A 21,943-nucleotide genomic window follows, 5' to 3' on the forward strand; every position below is an offset into this window, starting at 1 on the left:
CTTATTTCTTGCCCAGAAATCAGCCATAGGTATTTTTAAAGGCACTTGTATCTTGTAATTACTTCTTTACGTAGGAGAACCGTCGGTCTGCTTTGATGTACATCTCAGACCCTAGATTTTTCTTGCAAGTATTTAAAAATACACCGTTGCAGGAAAAGTTCTAAGAAACACTGTAATACAAGCTGTAACTGAATTCAGGGTTGAAGAACAGAAGTTGGGCACAAAGCATTGCATTCTCTAACTGGAAAAGTGGAATTCACTTAACGTGGACTGCCTTTAGGTATCCTTTCTGTTCGATGTACATTTTAATGGGTTGAGTCACGTGCAAGGGGTACGTCTAAGTAGTACCCAGGACCATGCGTTGCTCATTGAATTGAATGGTAAGCTTTCAAAGCAATTTCAGTAATTCTTTGTGTGTATTTGATACAGCATTAGGGAAGAGAACAGTAGATGTTTTCATATTAAAGCTTATCTTCTGGTAAGTGCTTTTTCAAGGAATTTATAATTAAATGGATTTATAAATGTCCCTGTAAGATCAAACTTAATGGCTTAGTCTTTCTGCTATTCCAAGTTGGGGGTGGAAGTGGATCTATTTATTCTACTAATATGTGATGCTATTTTCTTGTGTTTTCTGTATTATGTTAAGTGTATTCTGGAAGATGTTCATGGGAGTCTGCTGTATAAATTGAATCTTTTCACTGATGTAAAAGATTACATATTTGTTACGACTTAGGTAGGAAGAATACTTAAATTAGGAGATTGCTACAAAAACGTAGTCGGGAGACTCATTTGGCCATCCTAAATGAGGCATCCTACACCTCACCGTCCTGATGAAACAGGATGTTCTTGCAAAGAAGATGTGCCTTTTTCTGACAGAGTTACTCTGAGAAGGGTGCCTTGCCACAGCTCGGTATTTGTGAGGCATCTGCTATGCTCGAACAGGCTTTTTCTTTTTTTTTTTTTTTTTTTTGAGATAAGTTGTGGAACAAAGGACCTCTTTTTGACAGTTTTTCGGTGACTGCCTCGGACTTGCCTTTTTATGTTGTGTGTTTTACCTAGCAAAATATGAAGGTTCAAAGGAAGGATTTAGTTATCAGGTGTTTGCGGTCACTGGGTTATATTATTATCAGTTTTGATCATATGAGATAACCGTGTGTGTGCCCTCCCTATACACAAGACACTGTTTTCAGTACAGTGGAAATAGGCGACTTCAAAGAAGAGTTTTGTCCTGACCCTGAGTGTTGCAAAACTAGGGAGGATGGCCTCAGAATAAATATTCAAGCTCAGAACGTTGCCTGTAAATTGTCAGTTTACCAATCTGTGTCTAACAGCAAACATTTGTAATTTGACTAGGGCACTCTGAAGTATTTGTTTCATCCTTAAACTGAACACTGTATGTCTAAGAAGAAGGCAAAAAACTGGATTTTCTCATAATAATCAGAAGCGAACTCCTTCTAGAAGTAACATTCCCAAGCAAGAGAAATGCTCCCATCAGTTTACATTTCAGATATTAAGCAGCTAATAAAAATGATGACTAGCTATGTAGGATCATCAAGACAATGCTTCCTGCACTGAAAGAGCAAGATAAATTGTCTACTGTGATTTTGCTTCCATCAGTAAGTGCAGCAATACATAGAGCCTCTCATCTGTTTATTCCTGCCTGTCTTTCACAGTATTATGGAGTTTGAAGATGCACTGTAAAATATTCCACTGTCTTGAATCAGCAGTCGTAAGAGTTGTATCTTGAATTAACATTCATCTCAAGTATGGCAGTGATTAAGTACCGATTCACTGCAAGGAATTTTAACCAAACAACCTGCGATTAGATCTGTCCAGACTGTCGATCATGGAAGCTGGGTTTTAAGTGGAGGCATTGAGATTGGTGGGTGGTTTATTTGAACTAAGTTATTGAGCGTAAATGCTAAGTAATCAGAAATAAATCTTTTGAACGATGAAATTCTCCACTCACCAGTGATGAACTTTGGAGCGATTATTCTTAATTGTAAGGTAAATAGACAAGTCTTGTTTAATTGGATACTTAAGTAATGTTACTTGCATTGAACTCAATTATACTTTGAACTTTGGTATTCAGGGCAGGCAGCATTTGAGTCCCTGGCATTTTTTAATGCAACTATTTAAAAAAGAAAATAATTCTGGACATTGGAGTGAAAATGCAAATGGCTTATTTCTTTCAAAACCTTACTTTTTTCCTTGCCATTGATCGCTTAGTCCTGTACCTCCCTGTGAGCACATCAAATGCCTTGAATCTAAAATAATTGCCAGCATATTCCTCAAAAGTATTGTAGATGAGTAATGTTACAGGCAGTCTGTGGACCTGTGGTACAGCAGTTTATATTTTATGGTCTTAAAACTTAAGGTATGGTGATGCTTACATTAAGGGCTGTAAGCTTTCTCCGTATTGAAATTAGAAGATGTTTCTGTTCGTGAAACGTTTAGAATTCAGAAGTAAAGAGCAAAGGAAAGAATCTAATAATTGGAAAAGGAGCAAGTGGAGGAGGAAACTTTTCAACATCTCTTTGCAGTGGAGATTAAATGCTGGAACATAATGTGGTTTTATATACGCATCCATTGCATAAAATAATCAGTGGAGATAATTGGCTTTCTTCCATGCATTCTTAGTAACTGATGAATAAAGAGTATTGCACGTAGTAAGTGTCAGCTTTCAATTAAATGCGCCCTATTCAGTAGTTGGTTCTTTGATGCAAGAACAAGCACATGCCGATTTCTGATCTGCTGATGATCCGCAGCTTTCAGGCCTTGACAATTAAGCAAGCTTCGGCGGTGTATGACAAACTTTTAAACTTGCATAATGCTGACTTTTCTCATTAAGCGAAGGGAGCTAGATGGCGCCGTCGGCCTGTCTTTTGCCTCCACAATTTTGGGTTCAAAAGGTGCGTTTCAGGTAAACTGAGCTTGTTATTCTGCCCTCGGGCACTGTGCTCTTGGCCGGCTCTCAGTTGTGCCCAAGTGGCAGAGACGCTGCATATAAATGGGGGCAGCGCCTGGTAGATGGGTGCTACTTTCTGGTGGCCTATTTTAATTATCACTTACAGTATCAGTTGTAGAAGAAGTGGTGGTGTCTCATTAATAGTGCAAGCACAAGATGTGTTTGGAGAGGTAATTACTTCCCTCGTGGGTAAGGGGATGGTGTACAAACTTGATGGCAAGCGATAATTTGAGGCAGGGGCTATGATGTGACAAAGTGGTGTTTAGAAGTGTAAGGGCAGCCTTAAGGCAGTGCTGTCCTCCTGCATTTTTTGTTGTTGTTGTTTCAAGTCTCTCACTTCTGTTCCTGCATCCCTTTCCATCTTACTTTGCATCACTGTTATGCGGCATTTTCCATTAGGAAAGTGAATGAGCCCAGCGCAAGTTATATTGTGTGTTTTCAGTTCTTGGTGAGGTTGTGGATTGCTAAACCTTGTCTTATGGAACGGGAGCGTTGAGATCTGGGACGTGTTGAAAACTGGCTAATTGCTATTAAAAATATTTCCATGCAAGTTGCACAACAGAGGCTTATGGAAATGCTAACTTGGTGGAGAAAATCTCAATCCTGATTACAGCTGTTGGAATCAGGCATGTAAATATTTATGCAACTTGAATTTTGGGGGGCCCGGCTGGGTTTTGTCCCCAAAGCGTTGCAGGTTATGTAAAGCGCTTGAACCTCCTCGTTCGGGTTGATGTGTACGCACTCTGCTGTTACTCAGAGCGACTGCCCGTTTGCTTACTTTTCGTAACTATGGTAGAGGCGTGTAGTAACAGTTTATGACCGTGTGGTGTCTTCCTGCATTTCGGCTGTTGTGTAACGCGCAGAGATTGTGATTGGACACAGTACAGTTATACAATGTAGTGAGCCCAACCAGATTATAAAAATCCTCCTTCGGTATGTCTGCATCCTTTCAGGCTGCGGCTTGCGACTGGAACTCTTGCACTGAGCATCGGCTGCAAGAAAGGCGGTGGAGGAATTGGCTGAGTCGGTCTCTAGAAGCTGGTGCAGGTTTCTGGAGGTAAGAGCTGCTTTGAATTCAGATGTTAGTGGGGATGATTAGAAAAATCCAACTGCTTTAGCATGGGCATTATTAAGTAAGAAAACTTAAACCTTACAAACTCAGGTTTTTAGTAACTAAGTTTCAATATCATGAAGATTTGAGGACTTAATTTTTCATTTAAAAATTGTTACCACTGTAAAGAGAGACTCAAAACTATTTACCCTCTTTCCTGTTTACCTGTAAACTTTGGCTTCCTTTTAATTTTTAAAATGGGAGAAATTTAGATGAGGTTTATGTAGTAAAAAAGAGATTTTAAGAATGCTGCATCTTGGTTCATTTTTGAAAGTTTCTTGAATTTTAAATCTTCTGTTAAGTTATATTAAATGGAAGGGAGATATTTCTTTCAAGACAAGCCTAATAGATCAAATCAGTATAAACTTTTTCAAGTGTGTAATCAGTTACTAGTTTTATATTGCTTAATGGACTGAAATTGTTCTCTTTCAGCAAGGAGTGAGTATCTGTTTCAAAAGTAGATGCAGAAATGCCTAAGCCTTTGGAAAGGAGCTTCGTATTCAGAGTTGGAAGAGCTGGCACATTACCCTGATTTGCTTAATAAATGGAATTTTTCCTAGATGAGTCTCTAACTTCATCTTTGTTTTAATGTGATTAAGGTCTTGGGGAAAAAAGTAGCTTTCATCAAAGTGCCAAGCAGAAGTACAAAGAAAGCTGAGAAAAGAACCAGTGTGTGCTCAGGTTGCTTTCTGAGTGCCGTGAAGGAGTTTAATGAACTGTGTATTAACATCCATAATAATGTGGAGGTATCTGGATTCTTAGATTATTAATACTCCACAGGGGTAGGGAGACAGTAAGGACTATATACTATTATAAATCAAGTTAATGTGTACCATAAACAGTGAGGGAGGTGTACTGTGCTGCGAGTAAGACTATAAAGTAGTGATGTGTTTTATAAAGAACAGTGATACACTTTCATTTTTATTTGCCATGAGTGTTGCTGCTATCTAGAGAACACTGCAGGTGTCATTTGATATCAGTCGCTTGATGTCAAGCTGTAAAATTGTTATCTCCTAGATTTTGCTTACACTTCTTTGAAATGTAATCTTATGGCTTCTTCTGTATACTTCTTTCTTGGTCTTTCGTTAGGACTCTGTTAACACAGACCATTGCGTATGCACTGATGGGATCTCCTATGGAGGGTGGCACACACGCTGCACAGACATTTGGCAAAACTGTTGCCTGTTGGAACAATAAAATGAGAGAGTAATGGGGTGAAAGATGAGTGAGGCACGGCTTGACCAATAATGGTTTGACCGATACTTATTGGAAATGCTCGTATTTCAGGTATTTTTGTTTAGAATCACAGCCTAAATAAGCTCTTCTTTAATAATTTGAGTAACTCAACATGTAGTTTTTGAAAGCTGTGAGATCCTTTGTTCAACATCTCATTCAGTTGGATTTAAGTCCTCTTCTCAACAAGCTCATTCACACAGGAAGTTAATGAGATTTAGCTAATGTGCTTTAAATCAACGGAAGGTTTGAGCTCGGCATAACTTTCCTGTGCGTCTTTGTGTAGACATGCCCTAATAACGTTGGTCAGTTGTTAAGACATACTGTTCTGGATGGCAGTCAAAATACCAACTACTTAAAAATTCATTAGTGCCTACAAAGAAAAAGTATGTTTGTGCTTTGAAGAAGTACTTTGAAGTGAAGTGAGAAACTAACTCAGGACCGAAACTTCTTAAAGTGCCCATCAACTCTTGTTTTTTAAAAACAAGTTTAAAAACAACCTTCCTAACTTTAGGAAGGTTGGGCATATTTAAAATAGCAGTACTTTGTCTGCTTCTGCTGCAGGTAAAGGGAAATGATGTCTTTTTGTGAAGTGTTGTGTTAGGAATTTGAAGTATACTTTTCTTTTTTAACGTGGATGTAGTTGCTCTTGAGCAGAGAGGGAAAATCTTCTCTGTAGCGTTTAAGGACATGGTAGCATTCCAGTACAATTTCATTTCATGGGAAGGAACTCTGGGTGCAAGAGGCGCCTGGTGAAGACGAATCACGAGTATTTTTCAGACCGAAGAGGCTCAGTTTCAAAATAGCCTGAGGAAAAACTCTACTTAAGACTAAAGCGGGAAGATGTTTTTTACATGTAGCAACAGAAGATTAAGCACACGTGCTGTGGAACTTTTTCCATGTCTGTAAGATGGTCAAAATCCCCTGGAAGGTTGAAAAAATGCCCTTTGGGCACACCTACATATCTGGAACGGTTTGTGGGGTAGAAGACCTCATGGGCGCTGTATCCAAGTACCAATCTGGAGATGTAATACTTGTGGCCAGCACTATGAAGCAATTGAAGTTGTGGTTGCGGGTCTGCAGACAGTACTTTGATTGCATCATGCTAAGTACTTGTTGGGCTTTATTAGCCTCGCTGATGAGATACTTACTGATGAATTCTTTGAATTTTTGCTTTGTAGGAAAACATCAAGCAGCTTTTTGGACAACTTTGAGTAGCAAAGATCCTACTCTTTTGATCACTTGTAATTTGGTTATTAATACTGTAAAACCCCTTGATAACGTATTGTTTCATTTTTCACAATTTCTCAGAAACAAGTTTCTCCAGCTTACTGTATTTATGCTGTTAAATAGCAGATGTGAACAGCTATGGCAGGCAGGCTGGAGAGTGAAAGGGGGAGTCGTCTTCTAAGGTTCTTCTAGTGTTAAAAACAGCATAACTCAGGACTTGTAAAAGTGAGGACACATGTAAATACAAACCACAGTGCCTGTGGCTCCCATGTGACGCACAGAAGACAAGGTGTGTCTAATAACAGGAAGAGGAGTCTTTGTTTTTTAATACCTTAATGGTACAAAATCAGAACAGAAATTTTGTGCAACAGGCTTAAGTAGAGCCAATAGCAATCTGGAGAAAGCTGCTGTTCCGTAATTAATTGAGAATTGCCTTGCTTTTGTGTTGAATTGTGTGTCTGCCCAGGGGTAGCTGTACCCTGTAAGTGAACTTGTCTAGTTGGAGCTTCCACAGAATTCCTTAATTGTCTGCATTGCCAGTCTTGAAAGCGCAGAAGCACTCCTGTTTCCCTAATCGGTTTGATACAGTGGTTTGGTGCAGGAGTTTCTTTCAAAACTTCCCTGATCTCTTGGCATCCATCCTGCCACCTTCTGCAGCCACCTGCATCTCCCTGGATACTCTCGTGCCGATCTGAGCTGCGTGTTTGCCTGTCCCCCTTCTCCCTGTCTCTTGGTGAACGTTGGCTGGCCACCAAACCGTAAGCAGCTCTGTCCCGCAGCATGCCGTTCTCCTTTAATATGTTCTAGTGCTGTGGAGTAGTATTAGCTGCTTGACCTAAATGCACTTTCTTAAACTAAACAAAGTAAATGTGGTGCATTTGTTATTGGCTTAAATTCTTCATAGCTGTCCGACGCTACAGGAACTGAGAATTTATCTTTAGTGGCAGCCTACAGCGTGCCCTTTCCAGAAACAGCTCTGCAGTGCTCACAGTATTGGGTATGAGCGAATGAAGTGGATTTTAGAACTGGTTTTATCTTTTGCTCAGACTTGGTACATTTCAAGAATAAAATATCCTGAGGGATATTTTAATTAATATTTTAATATCCTGCAGGGAGTCCGAGTCCCTTTCCACATCTCTGTCGTGTGTCTATTGCCAAAAATGTGATCTCAGACATAGAGGATGCCTTGCTTTGTATTTAAATACATCGTGCGCTTGAGTTTCAGAGATGCCAAGCACTTGAAACTGCCCTTGGAGGTGGTGGAACTCCAGATGTACTGCTGCAGTTCAGGTTATTTGCCTCAAGTGTTTTGAATTTATTTAAAATTTAGGTGAAGCTAACCTCGGTTGATGTAAGGTTGGACAGCTTCTGGCTGAGCGTCATCTCTGCTTGCAGGAAAAAGTTGTTGTTATTCACATGAGTCTGACAGCTAATTACAAATAATAAATTGAAGATTGTAATTAAGCTATCACCTTAATTTGATTCTGATCTCCTTAGTGTATGCAACAGACTGAGCTCCCTTGGCTCTTCAGCCATCTGTAATAGCCAAAAGGTCCTGGGCTGGGTCTGACGTCGCTCCTTCCTCAGGGCGGTGCGACATGTGCTTACCAGGTGGCATACCTATTATCAGTGCTCCTGGGAGCTTTTCCATCAGCACGCTCTAAAGAATGTGCTGTTTCATTGCCAGCTTGTTTTATAACCACGCCTGTTGTGCTTCCTTTATGAATATTTCTCTTGCACAACAGCGTAGGGCCATCGAATGTAGGTCAGTTCCTGATTTTCCAGGGTCGAGGTGGAGAGGACCACAGGTACTGATTAACTAGTTAGTTCTGTTTGACACTTCTTCTATGCTAGGAGGTACGAGGGAATACACTTACCTTTCAGACTAGCTAGGATTCTCCTTTTAACTTTTTCACCAGCTGGTTTGCTTGTGTCCTAGACCTCCTCCAGCAGAACTAAGTGTTTGAGGGAAAGCAATACAGCAAATCACAACTATAAGGTAGCCAATTTCCATTTGTCTTTGCAGACAGTTCTGCCACTTTATAGAGCGGTAAAACATTTGTGATTGTCCAGCAGCTTCTGATTGCGGCTGTGGTTTTAGGAGACCAGGTACCAATTCTAAAATGCTGCAGCCCCATCATGCAAGGCACTAAATCAGGCTGCTTGTGTTCAAACTTTGTGCCCATTGCTTATGTTTATCTGCTCAGCTTTGTGCTGGCTCAGCTGTCTCCTGTCCTCTCAAAGCAGCTGCATAAATCAATACGGAAAGTCTAAAGTATTTTGGCTAACATCTTTGTATGGTGGGCCTGGTTCAGTTGATAGAAATTTGAGATCCAGTCGGAATTTGGAAAGACCCTCATGGTTTTAGAAAGTTTTTGTTTTGAGCTTGGCAAATAAGGAAATACATAGAGCTGCTTCCCTCTTGAAGCTTCTGGAGAAAACAACCTGCATCATTCTTACACTTTGCAAAACCAGTGATTTTCGGAGTTGAAAGTCATCGTGGCAATCATGGGGGGACCTGAGGTCCAGACTAAGCTTCTTCCAAAGGGTTAACCTCTAGGTCTGCTTATTGCAAATGTGGGGCAATGAGCTTTATAGTATTGACAATATATCCTAAACACAGCATTGCTTCCCAGTTCTGGTGCTACCAGTCTGACAGCACCTGACAAATTGTTGACTGTTCTAATGGATGTTTAAAAAAAAAAAAACAAAACCAAACAACCAAAGAAAAAAGCCTCAATGACCTATTGCCCCAAGTGTGTTGCAGTCTGGAGGTCAAATTGTTTTTGTTTTCCCCAATCGTTGGTTTGCCAAGCTCTGGATTCAGATGTTAAAGGCCCTCAGACATAGCACTGTAGAGATGAATGCCATCACAGCAAATCTGAATTTTTTGTTTATTTGTCTTTTGTAGTTGTTACTGGGTATTCTCAAACTAACATGAAAAAGTAGGGAACATTTTTAGTGTGGTTCAGCCAAAAACTGTATCAAATGATCCTGCTTTTAAAGAAAACAATGCTTGCCAGGGAGAAGACTTATATATTACAATTGCCTACTCCTTTAATGGGGTTCATGGTCCATTTTTCCTGTCCATGTTAATAAGCTCTTTATGTATATCTGTATCTTCTGTCCTGCCCAAGTTAACTCTTAAATCTAGTATGAGATGAGTTTTCAAATTATTTTTTAGGCAGATTTGCATGCAGTTTGGTACCTTGTGAAATAGAAGCTTTTCATGCAGCCTGTCTTGGTATATGGGCAGATTTCTCTGCAGGAAAACCTTTGTTGTATACTTCAGTGAATGTTTTTATTTGTGATAGAAGTTCCAGAGTAATGACTTGCAGGCAGAAACTGCAGGAAGAAAAAGAAAAGTACGTTTAATTACAGTCTTGCATTGTAGATCTCCATCTCTGATGATGATGCAACTTTGAAATGCATTGTAACTTGTTTAAGCAAAATAGGAGCTCCCTTGGTAAAATAGAAAATGTGGTATTAGTAGTCATGAAAATGCAAAGTGTAAGAACTACCACGTTGTGTCAAACCAGACACTCCCGTAGCTTTGTGTCCTGTCCTGGTGGTACCAAATCTGGAAGAAGATTTGTGTGTCGGAGAAAAGGCAAGCGTGTCGACGCTGCAGAGTGGCCTTTCCCCGGCTAGGAGGGTTTTCCTCTTGTGCACTTGCACCTGGACTATCCCATGCAATAGGCTATTTGTCTAGATACTAATCTTATCTAAAGCATTGTAAACCCGTGTCAGCTTTTGGCCTTCCTGGGTTAATCATGTATGAGCACTGAAGATAATTTGGCATAGAAAGAGATGAATGTTAATCAGTATCCTGGTGGAAATTTCACTTCTAGCCTTTCCATTTGATCCAAGGCGGCAGATAATTCATTGTACGGTGTGTACCTAGCTGATGTTGAATGAGTTTTATCTCTTTTTACATGACTTTTCAGCTTCTGATCAGTTAGATTTGTTACGGAGGGCTATAAAACGTCTGAGTCATCTTGTTTAGCTATGCTCAGTTGGTGGGATAAGAGGTCCAATAAAGAAGAATGATATCTTTCAGATAACCTGATCTCTTGCTGCCTAAAGATTTCTGTTTCAATTTGACACGTCTGATTGCAGAATAACAGTACTCTGAAAATCTCTGATTATCGTCTGTGCCATTAAGTGCAAGTTTAATTGCTGAGTAGAAGCAAGAAGAGTTTGGAAATTTGTTCTCATTTTCTTTGGACCACACCTCCCCCCCCCAGGTATGTGTAGTGTTTGTGTGCATGTATATGTGTGTACACAAACACACACTCCCTCTCTCTAGGAAAAGTAGCAGATGAGGCTATTTTTGCCTGTTAATTTGGAGTCGATTGTTCGTCATCATCTGGGAACCCTCATCCAAACACTATCCTTCTAGCTATTGTGTTTCAGCTCTCAAGAATTAATACAAGGCATAGCTTATTTGCATGGTCTGATGTAATTCTCAAGAACAATTTCTGAGGAATGATCACATCATCTTTGAGAAGATAGCAGTCTTACTGTTTTGCAATGGGAAGTAAAATAGGATTATATGGTCTTTTCTTTTGCATCAGTGGAGATGCTAGTTAATGCTAACTAAGAAGCTTATCGTGCCAGAATACCTTAAACCAGATCTCCTGAATGGCAGGTTTCCTGCTGGTGTAACTCTTACACTGGTGTTTTATTGGCATGGCTGCATTTGTTAGGGAGCTGTAATTCTGCCCTTTCCCTTTTCCTTTCCAATCTGAGATGATAAAGCTGCCAGAGCAAACTATGCCTGTCTCCATCACTGATTTTCTTGGAGAATAAAATATGTCTACACTGACAGAAAAAGGCAAATTCTTTTCTTTTTTCTTTTTTTTGGTGTGCTTAAAAAAACCCACTCTCCACAGTAAAAGCAAACAAAACCCCTCAAAAAAACCCCCACCCCAGACACCCCCACTGCCCCCCAAACCTTTAATTAGAATCTGTCTCTTCCTCCTCTCTAACCTGTTCACGTCACCTCTCAGACCGGCATAGGCAGCTTTGAGACGGACGTTCCTATAAAGATTTGAGGAGGCATCGCCCAGTTATCTGTGCACAAACTCAGAAGCAGACAAACTAATTTAAAGTTGCTGTTCGTGTCTGGAGATTTGCACTTTTGAAGGGGAAGTCTGTGGTGGTTGTAAAAATGGGAATGCCTTTTTTTCAGAATGGCATGACGGTGAGTACTCGAACTAGTCGTCTACTTTAGCCTTAAGTTCAAGTGAGAAATAAGTAAGTATGCTATCTTAATATTTACTTTAAGAAACAAATCTTAATTAAACCCCTATTTGAAGGCACTACTTTCCATTTCATTTTGATTTAATTAGAGGTGCTTCAAGGGTATCTCAGTGCCCGAGTAGTATTTCTTATGTACGTATATTTTCTCTCGTGAAAAGTTACATCGCTTTGAAAGATTAGTATCTGTTTCACCTGAAGTAACCAGAATTTTCTAGCGAATGGGCAATTAACAGCTATTAAGAGGTTCTAAAATATTACTGCTAGGTAATTTTTCAAACAGTCCTAAATTGACCCTAGCAGAAGGGTCTTTGTCAAGTTTCATTATTATTGCAATTACAGTAGACATTCAAGCTGCTGGCATTTTCCTGAGCAGCATTTTGGAAGGGAGGCTTAAGAAAAAACCCAAAGCCTACCTTTTTGCTTTCTGTGTTTTTTGAATGTCCATTAGCTGCGTTTCCACCTCTAGCAATTAAGTTGGAAATGTCATTAACTTGCTTTTGAAGTAACGCCAGTGTGCAGTGGGTTTTGCTGCTTGATTGTGTTCCTGGTTTTGCAGAAAATTTCGCTTGATATGATTTTGAAAAGGCCATTTTTCAGGTTCTATCATGTACTTTCATCTGTAGCTTAGCTTGTTTCATCCGCAGCTGTCTGCAGCTGCACTTTCTTTTTTGAAGCTCAGTAACCACAGGTTGCAAAACTTGGTTTGTTGCAGAATTTTCTATTCTGTCCTGTGGGAAGTTTAAGTTCAAATCTGTTAATTCATGTTCCTTAGTCTTGGAAATGGCAAAAGTGTGGATGACCGTGGACCGGAAGGTCTAATTTAAGGAGCAAATGTGGGAAAACTATACTGTAGTGACCCATCTGGGAAAACAAAAGAGAACCAGTAAGCTGTACAATCTTTCCTGTTCCTGTGCCAACATTGTAGTGATACTAATTAAAATGCACAGTTTTATCCTGACGTGGTTGCTTCAACATCATCAGGCAGATTACTTTGAACGTCCCTCGCGCAACTGGGATAATTTCAGGTAAGGGCATTCAGCAGAAAGGGCTGTTTCTGTCTGTCTGAAATAGGCTCACTGAAAGTCAGGTGTGCTTCATGGTCCATCTAGTCTAAGCTTCCTGGAGGCTTTTTATTTAAAAATAAGTTGTTTTAAAAGGAAGGATTTAGTTATACAGAGGTGAACTTTTGACTAGGTCTACAAATTTACACTCTTTGAAGAAGCACAAGTATTGTTTGCAATGGATGTTCTACATCGCTGCATAGCTGGAGTACAGGCGTACTTTGTTCCCAAAAGTTCTGTGGAAATGACTGTGAAATTGAAACAAGGCTGTGGGGCATGTGTGTTTGTACATATATCTTAGGTAATCAAGAAAAAATTAATTTCTCTCTTCAATTCTAGGTGCCATTGATGCTGACGATACTTAAAAAAGCAACTCTCATGTCCCAGCTGGATTACTGAGCACTTCTGTGATTCCTGGAGGTGCTGCTGTTTAAATAAGAAATTGTCCTTAGTACTTGGCCTGTCATCTCAGGAGCATCCACTTGGGTACTGTATGCAAGTCCTTGACATTCTGGAAACGATGGGGATTGGTAAGAATACCACTTCGAAATCAGTGGAGGCGGGAGGCTCAACAGAAGGCAAATACGAGGATGAATCTAAACATCCCACCTTTTTCACCCTGCCTGTAAGTAAAACTTTCAGGGTACTACATAGTCAAGCTCAGTGTGAATCAGTGAATAATGCTTTTCTAACCATCTTGTACAAAACCTTTATTTCCACAAGTAGTTAGTAAAACCTCTTTTGCCACTTGTAACTATTTATATATAAACATGGTCAGTTATGTTGTCTGTAGTTATTTCACATCTGCGCTCCAAAGCGGTGCTGTTCGCAGGACATGCGATTCCCTGATTAGAACCATGATTAGAACAATTAACTGTCCTACTGCAGAATGCACCAGCCCCCGATGTGTCCTGAGTTGCTTGACTAAGAGTAGCAGGCAACAGCAAGGAAACATTTGCTTGTCGTCTTTTACTTAGATTTTCAGTTGTAACATCCTGTTGTACGTGTTTGCCTCTTAAGAACTCTTCCAACCAGTTTGCTGTTGGTTTTCCCCCCTACCCTCAGTTGACACTGTCCAGGCTTTGAGGAGCTCTATGTGATGTTTTTCAAGTTTCTGTATATTCCTAGACCTGCTGTTATAGAAATGATTGCTTGCCATGCTTGTAACGTTTTCTGACAAAATGTCAAAGGCATATGTCAGGTGCCAAGGGAGAAAACTGAGTGACATGAGGTATGATTGCAGAGAAAATCTTTATTTTAGGACCTTGTGTTTCTTTTTTTGTTTTATTTTTAAGGTCGTGATAAATGGTGGAGCAACATCCAGCGGTGATCAGGATACAGAAGACACAGAGTTGATGGCCATCTATACTACAGAAAATGGCATAGCAGAAAAGGTATGTAGTGGTTTCCTTCTAGGTGAGAACTCATTCTTGCTTTTTCAGTTCTATTATTAGTCCACATTAGTTTTACTTGGCTGAGAGATTTTCTTTCTCTAATCAAACATGCTGACTTTTAGATTCAGATCAGGCTTGGGGTTGTTCTGTCCTCATGACTCTTCTGGTCACACGTTTTGGTTGCAGAATGCGGGGAATGACTCAGCAAGTGTTAGAAGCAGTTAATGCACTTTGACCTGCTGCCAAAATTCATAATATGCAATTTTTTGATTTCTTCATTTCCATTGGCCTTTTGCATGGTTTCCCTGATAAGGTCATTCTGTTCTGTTCTTCAGTTCTTAACTTTTTCTGCATTGAGTCAAGTAAACTGATGGTGTTGAGCACCTTCAGAAGTGGGATCTTTCTTACTTTTGTTGCCAGTTTCTTCCAAGCTCCACCTCGTAAACTTAATTTCTCTAATCCTTCTTTCAGGTAAGGGGCTGCTTATTATTATTTAGCGACAGCTTTGTGAATGAAGTTCAGGTCTTTCATAAAAACCCTTGAACATTTTTCCTTAGGATAACGATGATTGTGTCTTAGCTATTCAGAAACACCCAGTTGAGGCCTCAAAGGAGGCCAATTTTGTTGTGATTTTTCCAGCTTTTTTCTCAACTCCATCATTCCTCAAGCCTGTTCAATAATAATCTTGCAAGAAGAGACAGTGTGAATCTAAGCTTTTGTTTAAAATAAGGAAGAGGATTACAGTAAATCCGAACAGCACCTTCTTCTGAAATTTTTATATCTAATTGGCTTTGTGGTTAAGCGTTATCTCTGAAATGCCTCAATTTGACCAAATTTTTCAAATTTGCTAATTGAAACAAATAAAAACTCTCTTGGTTCCAAGCAAGAGTATCGTGATGCTCATTTCTTTGTGGTTGTAACTTCTGTTGGGGCAAGGATGATACCAAAGGGTGTAGTTAAGGTTTTCTAACTCGGACATCGAAATTCACTTCTGAATTTCAGATTTAAAATGTACCCTGAACAGGTGATTCTGACAGAGGTCTTAGCGTTACATTTTAAAAGAATGTTACGAATGCCACCGTGTGCCTTCATATACTCTGTCTCTTACAGATCGTCTGCCTGTATGTCTCAAATACAAATACTACCGTCTTGCTCATGCTGATATTTTAATGGACAAATTTTGGCAACTGTTGACATGCATATGTCTGTGATGGCTGATTTTTGGAGCATGCTCAGACTAGCGTGGAGAGAGACAATCTGATAAAAGCCTTGAGCAAAAGGTGTTGGGATGAAATTGTGCAACTAAGATTAGCGATCTCTAGACATTAAAGCATGTCTTCATGGCCTGTTTTTACCAAACGTATATTTTTCTCTCTTCCACTTGATCCGTGTGATCTGAACTGTAAATGATGGATGATAATTCACCTTAAAGAGACCATGAGCTTTTAGTCAACCAAATCTGCTTGAGTTGAAGCTTTGCTGTGGCTTACAGTGAATGAACAGTGAAAGGAGGGGCTGTAGCAATTAACAGCCTCATGTATTAAGACAGTATTTCTGGTAATCTAGGCAAACCTCCTGCTTTTCACTTAAAATAAGCGTGTGTATGAAGCATGTTTGTTCTTGGCTTTCTATTCCTCTTGAGAGATCATTCACCAAAAAAGCAAACGAAAGACCTTGAATAAAAAGCCTTTTAACAAAGGGGACTGAAATGTACTTAATTGCTGGAGGATGCCCAATGCTTACATTGTCTCACAATATTTGTTAGCTGAAACAATAAATTATTAGCCCAGATGAGAAATAACTGTATTGTTGCATCCCTATAAAATAAACAATACTATGCTGCTTATTAGAATCATAGAATCATTAAGGTTGGAAAAGACCACCTTTTGCTCAAGGCTTTTATCAGATTGTCTCCCTCCACGCTAGTCTAAGCGTGCTCCAAAAATCAGCCATCACAGACATATGCATGTCAACAGTTGCCAAACCATCAACCCAACACCCCCATGCCCACTAAGCCATGTCCCAAAGCGCCTCATCTACACGTCTTTTAAATACCTCCAGGGATGGTGACTCCACCACTTCCCTGGGCAGCCTGTTCCAAGGCCTGACCACTCTTTCAGTAAAGACGTTTTCCTAATGTCCAGTCTAAACCTCCCTTGGCGCAACTTCTCCAGACTAAACGACCCCAGTTCCCTCAGGACTATTGTTTAATAGAATTAATTTGAATATGTTGTCGGCTCTTTATTTAAGGTATTTATACCTCTTTATTTAAGGTATTTCTCTAAAGGCCTTATTCCCCACAGCTAATCAGTTTTCTTGTGGTCCTTCACGCTAGTACTTGACAACAGAGCCTTCATCTTGCACTGTTGGGGTTTGCTTCCTTAGGTTTTGGGGTGGGTTTGTTGGTTTGGTTCCCCTCCAGTAGTTTTGCTCCGCCTTTATCTCTGTCTCATTTTCCCCCCCCTGTTTTTACTTATTCTGTGCTTTTTTTCATTTTTGTGTTGTCCCACTTTTGGCCAATTAAAAATAATGAAAAAAAGAATTAGTCTCTGATCAGTATCTCATGCAAAAAGGTGCAGTTCATTCCCAGCAGTTCCCTGCAGCGTACTATGGCATACTTGGCAAGCACCAGCACGTAGTCAGTATATTAAACCAGCAGGCGCACACTCGAGAGATGAAAGGGCCAGTGACTACCCAGTGACTTACGAGCAGGATCGCTGGACCTCACCCTAGTTCTCAAATTCCTCATCGTTCGGTCTTGGTCTCTTTTGTGCTGGTTCCCTTTAGCCATTATCTGCTAAAGGTTTGATGAAGGTGAAAGCTTCCTCTTCGAAAGCAGAATAAGTCTGCCTTTTGGAAGAAATGAGGAGTATCCTGGATTTTTTTTTATCTGACCACTTTGCTGTGTAGGACAGACATTGCTATAACAATTACGCCTTAAAGTTTGAAATTCTTCTGTTAGAAGACCTTTAGACTTCACTTTCTAAAGGAGAGCTTAAATTGGTTAGCAGTTGTCGATCTGTGCCCATAGAGAGCTTTCTGCGTGCTGTGGACAAGTTGACTTGTTCCTAGGCCTGGTGCCTGCTGATCTTTTTGTTTGCAGGCAAATGTAGGCATAAATGTAATCACAAAGGAAAAGCTGTGAAAGGACTAATAAACTTGCTGCATATGCCATCGTCTTCCTGGTAGAAACAGGTCACCATTTCTGATTTCTGCTGCCCAAAGACGAGGGGGAACATAATAAAATAAAATATAATATAATAGCAGGTGGAAAGGTTAAGGAATGTACTTGATGCAACCTCGTTAGTCCTATGAAGAAAAATTAGTGTTCGGCACTAAGTGGGACAGTTAGGTAGCTACTGGATATTGGTCTGACAAAGTTAGAAAAGCCAGAAAAAGAGGCCAGAAGATGGGTTTTCAAAGGTAGAGCCACCAATCTGCACAAATCACTTACTGCATTTTTAGAGAATCTGGTATCCCGCATGGGAGCATCATGAACGTTGAAAATCCCATTTCTGTCTGTCCTTGGAAGGAGTGATGCAGGTTGCTCAGTGCACGGTGGTAGGTGTTTTATCTTTTCACACTGCAGTCAGGTGGGGACTGTCTGCAGTTTCTTCTCCTAAATCTGTGCTGCTATTTGGGTGGCTTCAGCAAGCTAATGTTGACGTGATTCATGAAGCAAACAGTTAATTTCTGCTGGTACCTCTCTGTTCCTACCTCGCGAGGAGATTTGGTAACCATTCTTACTTTTCCTTCATGACCTCTGCCTCTCTGAAAGTGTATGATGACCTCTTAGTCCAAATGTTGAATAAACAGGCAGTATCGCTGGTGAGCAAAGTTCTCAGATTGAGCTTATGTTGGTTGCAGTGAAATAGAGGAGAGGTGAGGCAGTCGTACACGCACATGTATTTTTTATATACATATGTGTGTGTGTGTGTGTTTGTATAGTCTCTGGGGAAAAAGTTAACAAAACTGCTTTATAACAACAGAAGGTATCACAGGAGCTTCTCTGGGTGAATCTTTTCCTGAGCAGGTTCTTGGAAGAAGCCTCTAGTGATGATAAATATCCTGCTCTTTGTCCATAACTATGTTGGCTGTTGAGTCTTCCTCCTTCTGCCTGTCTTTGTGGGTCAGCCACTTTGTGCCCTGCCTTGGATCTACACATAATTGCATTGACATGAGGATGTACACATTTTTTCTTAAGTTCCAGTTACAGACAAGATGTGTAGAGGTTTACTGCTGCTCAGTGCTCTCCCTCCAGTATGAGGTGAAGCTCTAAAACTCAAATTCCTGGGTTTTTTTATTTGTTGTTTTTTAGAAAATCAGGTCAGGAGAGCAGTCTTTCATTTTTCAGTCAATGAAAAAATTACCTTGGTGCTGCAAATGGGGAAGATGAGTTGCTCAGTGAACCATTTCCCTTATTCCTCTGTTTAGGACCTGTACCTTATTTAAACTAATCCTGGTGAGCAGATTGCTCGGTGCTTAACATTGTTTAAAAGAGCCTTCTGAAATTAGTGTTTCTATATTTTGCTTTTCCATTGTAATACCCTCGACCTTACCATACCGGTGTGGTCATTTACACTCCCTGAATTTGAATTAACCCAGTGGCATTTGTTTTCCCAACAGAAATCAGAGGTAAGAGGGAGGTACCATGGGTCAGTATGGCTTCCCTGACCTTGTAGGTGATAAACCAGATGGAGATTATCTAAGCGTAATCGGTGGATGTGTTGTGATTTTTGAAGAAGTAAAGACCATTTGAGGCAAAGTCACGAGTCTGGCAAAGTTCCCAGTCTTTGTGTAAGGCTACTTCACATGAATTTGTTATGTTCCAGTGTGGATTAGGTCAGAACAGTAGTTATGTAAGGTATTTTTTGGTTAGTTGAGCTGAAATTATAAAATCTGATACTTCCTCCTGCTTTTGTTGTTGGTATTTGGGCTTTGGAGCATTGTGTTTTTGTTCTCAGGAATTTCAAAACCAGAGCGTTTGAATGAAATGATTCCACTTAAGTTGTAAAGAAGAAATGATTGAGCTGAATCTTGTTTTAATGGCAAATCTGCAGGGATTTTGATGCGTGTATATGTGTGGTCAGTTGTCTGTTAGCTCTCTGTGAATTAGGGCACATGGTAGGCCAGAATGTGGTCTTGCTTAAATTCCTGTAGGTTTGGAGGAAGTCCGCTTGACTAATATAAATTGGCTGTGGATGTATTCAGTTATAATGATTAGCATTTTTCTGGACTGCTTGAATGTGGGGTGGAAGCAAAAATAATAAATCTTGTGCCTAAAAAAGGTTAACCAAGACTGAAATTGAGTAAGAATTAAGCAGGGAAGCAATTACCATAATGAGGAACTTTCTTGCCTGTGATTTTGGTCTCTTATGCAAGGATAGCCATTCTGCTTTGAAAATAGCCATTGTTGACTCTTCTACTTCGTTCCTCCTCTCTCTTCGTTCCTCCTCTCTCTTCGTTCCTCCTCTCTCTTCGTTCCTCCTCTCTCTTCGTTCCTCCTCTCTCTTTCATAAACAGTTCTGTCATGATAATCCCTTTTTTTGGGCACCTTTTGGCTGCCAGATCAGTTATATCATAAACGAACAATTGTTGTGTTAGTATAAATAAGCAGGGAATGGCTTATAGAAGTGAATGTGTGTGGTACACGTTCAGTAGCTACAGCTGGAGATGAGCTCGTCATCAGAGGTAAAAGACTTTAAAAATGTAACATATCAGCATTGCTTGGGAGTATTATACCAGCCTTGGAGTATCTGGGAATTGCCTGGTAGTTCAAATTCAGTTTATTCATATGTAACAGTAACCTACTGTTGTCCTTTGTGTCCTCCCCCACTTTTTTACCCTCCCCACCTTTCTACCCTCCCTATCAAAATAGAGCTCTCTGGCAGAGACGCTGGACAGCAGTGGCAGTTTAGACGCACAGAGAACTGACATGATTTACACTATTGAAGACGTTCCTCCTTGGTATCTCTGCATATTTTTGGGGTTACAGGTATGTTTCAAAACAGTTATAATATTTTTCTCTGTAACTTTTAAAGGTTGTTTAGCATTTTCTGTGTAGCTCATTGCATTTGTGTATCTGGTAATTTTATTCTTCCCATGCTCTCACGTGTTTGAAGAAAGTGTTAAGATAGTTTCTTCTGAAGTTGATCACAAAGATTACTGTGTTGATAGTGATCAATGTCATTGTTTGCTGGCTTATGCATTTGTGAGATTCACTTCAATATTTAGTCTTCTAAGCAGCTGTTAGTAAATAAGTGAGCAAATGCTAAGTGGTAAGCTTCAGAAAGTGACATTTGGCACCTCTGGAATTAAAGATGGAGAGACATAATGGTTTAGTCCTGAAATTTTGAATATTAAAGCTGCTACTGTGGTCACTTCAATTCTGCAAGCTTGATAGCATCATCCTGGACCTGTAGGCTCACTAGAAAGCGGGGCAGGCAAATTCTGCACTCCTTGGAGTGGGAGTATGTGCTTCCTGCAGTGAGTAGGGACATGGACCCTACTACCAGCTCAGCCACTCAATTGTGTGAAGTGGAACAGCTTGTTTCATCTCCTTTCTTTCTCAAACGGTAATAATATCTGTCCCACAGGAATGCTGAGAATTTGTTAATATCTGTAAAGTATGTTGAGATCCCCAAACAAATACATTCCAGAGCATCCTTTTTATTTCTGCCTTTCCTCGAGGACAGGCAGTTCTGTAGGGATTATATTTTTACTTGCATTGTTGAATATGGTGACTTGTGTTTGTTTGTTTGCTTAATGTATTTGGATTGAAAAAGAATTAATGAGTACCTCATTTCTGGTACTTGTGAGCTTATTTGCAGCCTAGTTTGTGTGTGCTCTAAGTTCATTTGTAAACTAATGGTTTTTCACATGGTTGAAAGTGAATGGAGTTATTTATCTGCTTTTCTGAGTTAGAAGCTGTTTTCAGCACAGTTACCTAGATACCTCCTCCTCAAGAACAGTAGCCATGTAGCTATGTAAATAACCTAGCTTATCCTACAGAAATAGCGATCATTAGCAACAGGCTAGTGGTAGCTCGACATGGAAGGAAAATACTTGAAGAAATCCTTAGGACCAGGAAGTGAGAGCTTTGGTGGATAATTCAAAAGCAAATTACCCAATGCAAAAGAAAAGATGGTCATAAATTTATTTACCTATTAATATTGGCTGCGGTGTTAACAAACCATTTTTCTCTTCACAGCATTACTTAACATGTTTCAGTGGAACTATAGCAGTGCCCTTTTTGCTAGCTGATGCCATGTGTGTTGGGTTTGACCAGTGGGCTACCAGCCAGTTGATTGGGACCATTTTCTTCTGCGTGGGCATCACTACATTGTTACAAACAACTTTCGGGTGCAGGTAAGATTTGGGACTTGTTTCTAGTTGTTGAGATGGTGATAAGACTAGACATCTGTTGGGATTTCCAAGAGGTAGTTTATTTTCGAAGGATAAACGTGAAACACAAGATAGCAGGTCAAATACAGGGCAGTTAGGGAAAGCTTTTGGAAAGCTGCTCCCAAAAAAAGGTGGATCTGAAATCAGAGAAGGCATTCCGAGGGTAAGAAAATACAGCAGGGGCAGGGAGAGGGAAGAAGGAGGAGGGAAATCCATGAGGCAGGGAAGGTAGAAGTGTTTCTGGGGGAAAGGAAAAGTTCATACAACTTGGTAAAGA

The 21,943-nt window shown here is 40.0% G+C and overlaps 1 protein-coding gene across 1 annotated transcript in view; it reads left to right on the forward strand.

Annotated features, from left to right (window-relative positions):
- The first annotated feature begins 13,216 nt into the window (after positions 1 to 13,216).
- SLC23A2 (solute carrier family 23 (ascorbic acid transporter), member 2) overlaps positions 13,217 to 21,943 on the forward strand; it is a 28,758-nt gene continuing 20,031 nt past the window's right edge. The window contains exons 1-4 of the mRNA XM_009574727.1: positions 13,217 to 13,493; positions 14,164 to 14,262; positions 20,141 to 20,257; positions 21,473 to 21,630. Of these exons, the coding sequence (XP_009573022.1) occupies positions 13,362 to 13,493; positions 14,164 to 14,262; positions 20,141 to 20,257; positions 21,473 to 21,630 (506 nt within the window). The 5' untranslated portion in view covers positions 13,217 to 13,361. The remainder of the gene's footprint in view (positions 13,494 to 14,163; positions 14,263 to 20,140; positions 20,258 to 21,472; positions 21,631 to 21,943) is intronic.

The sequence above is a fragment of the Fulmarus glacialis genome, unplaced genomic scaffold (genome assembly GCF_000690835.1).
Source record: "Fulmarus glacialis isolate BGI_N327 unplaced genomic scaffold, ASM69083v1 scaffold13023, whole genome shotgun sequence".
Taxonomy (NCBI): Eukaryota; Metazoa; Chordata; class Aves; order Procellariiformes; family Procellariidae; genus Fulmarus; species Fulmarus glacialis.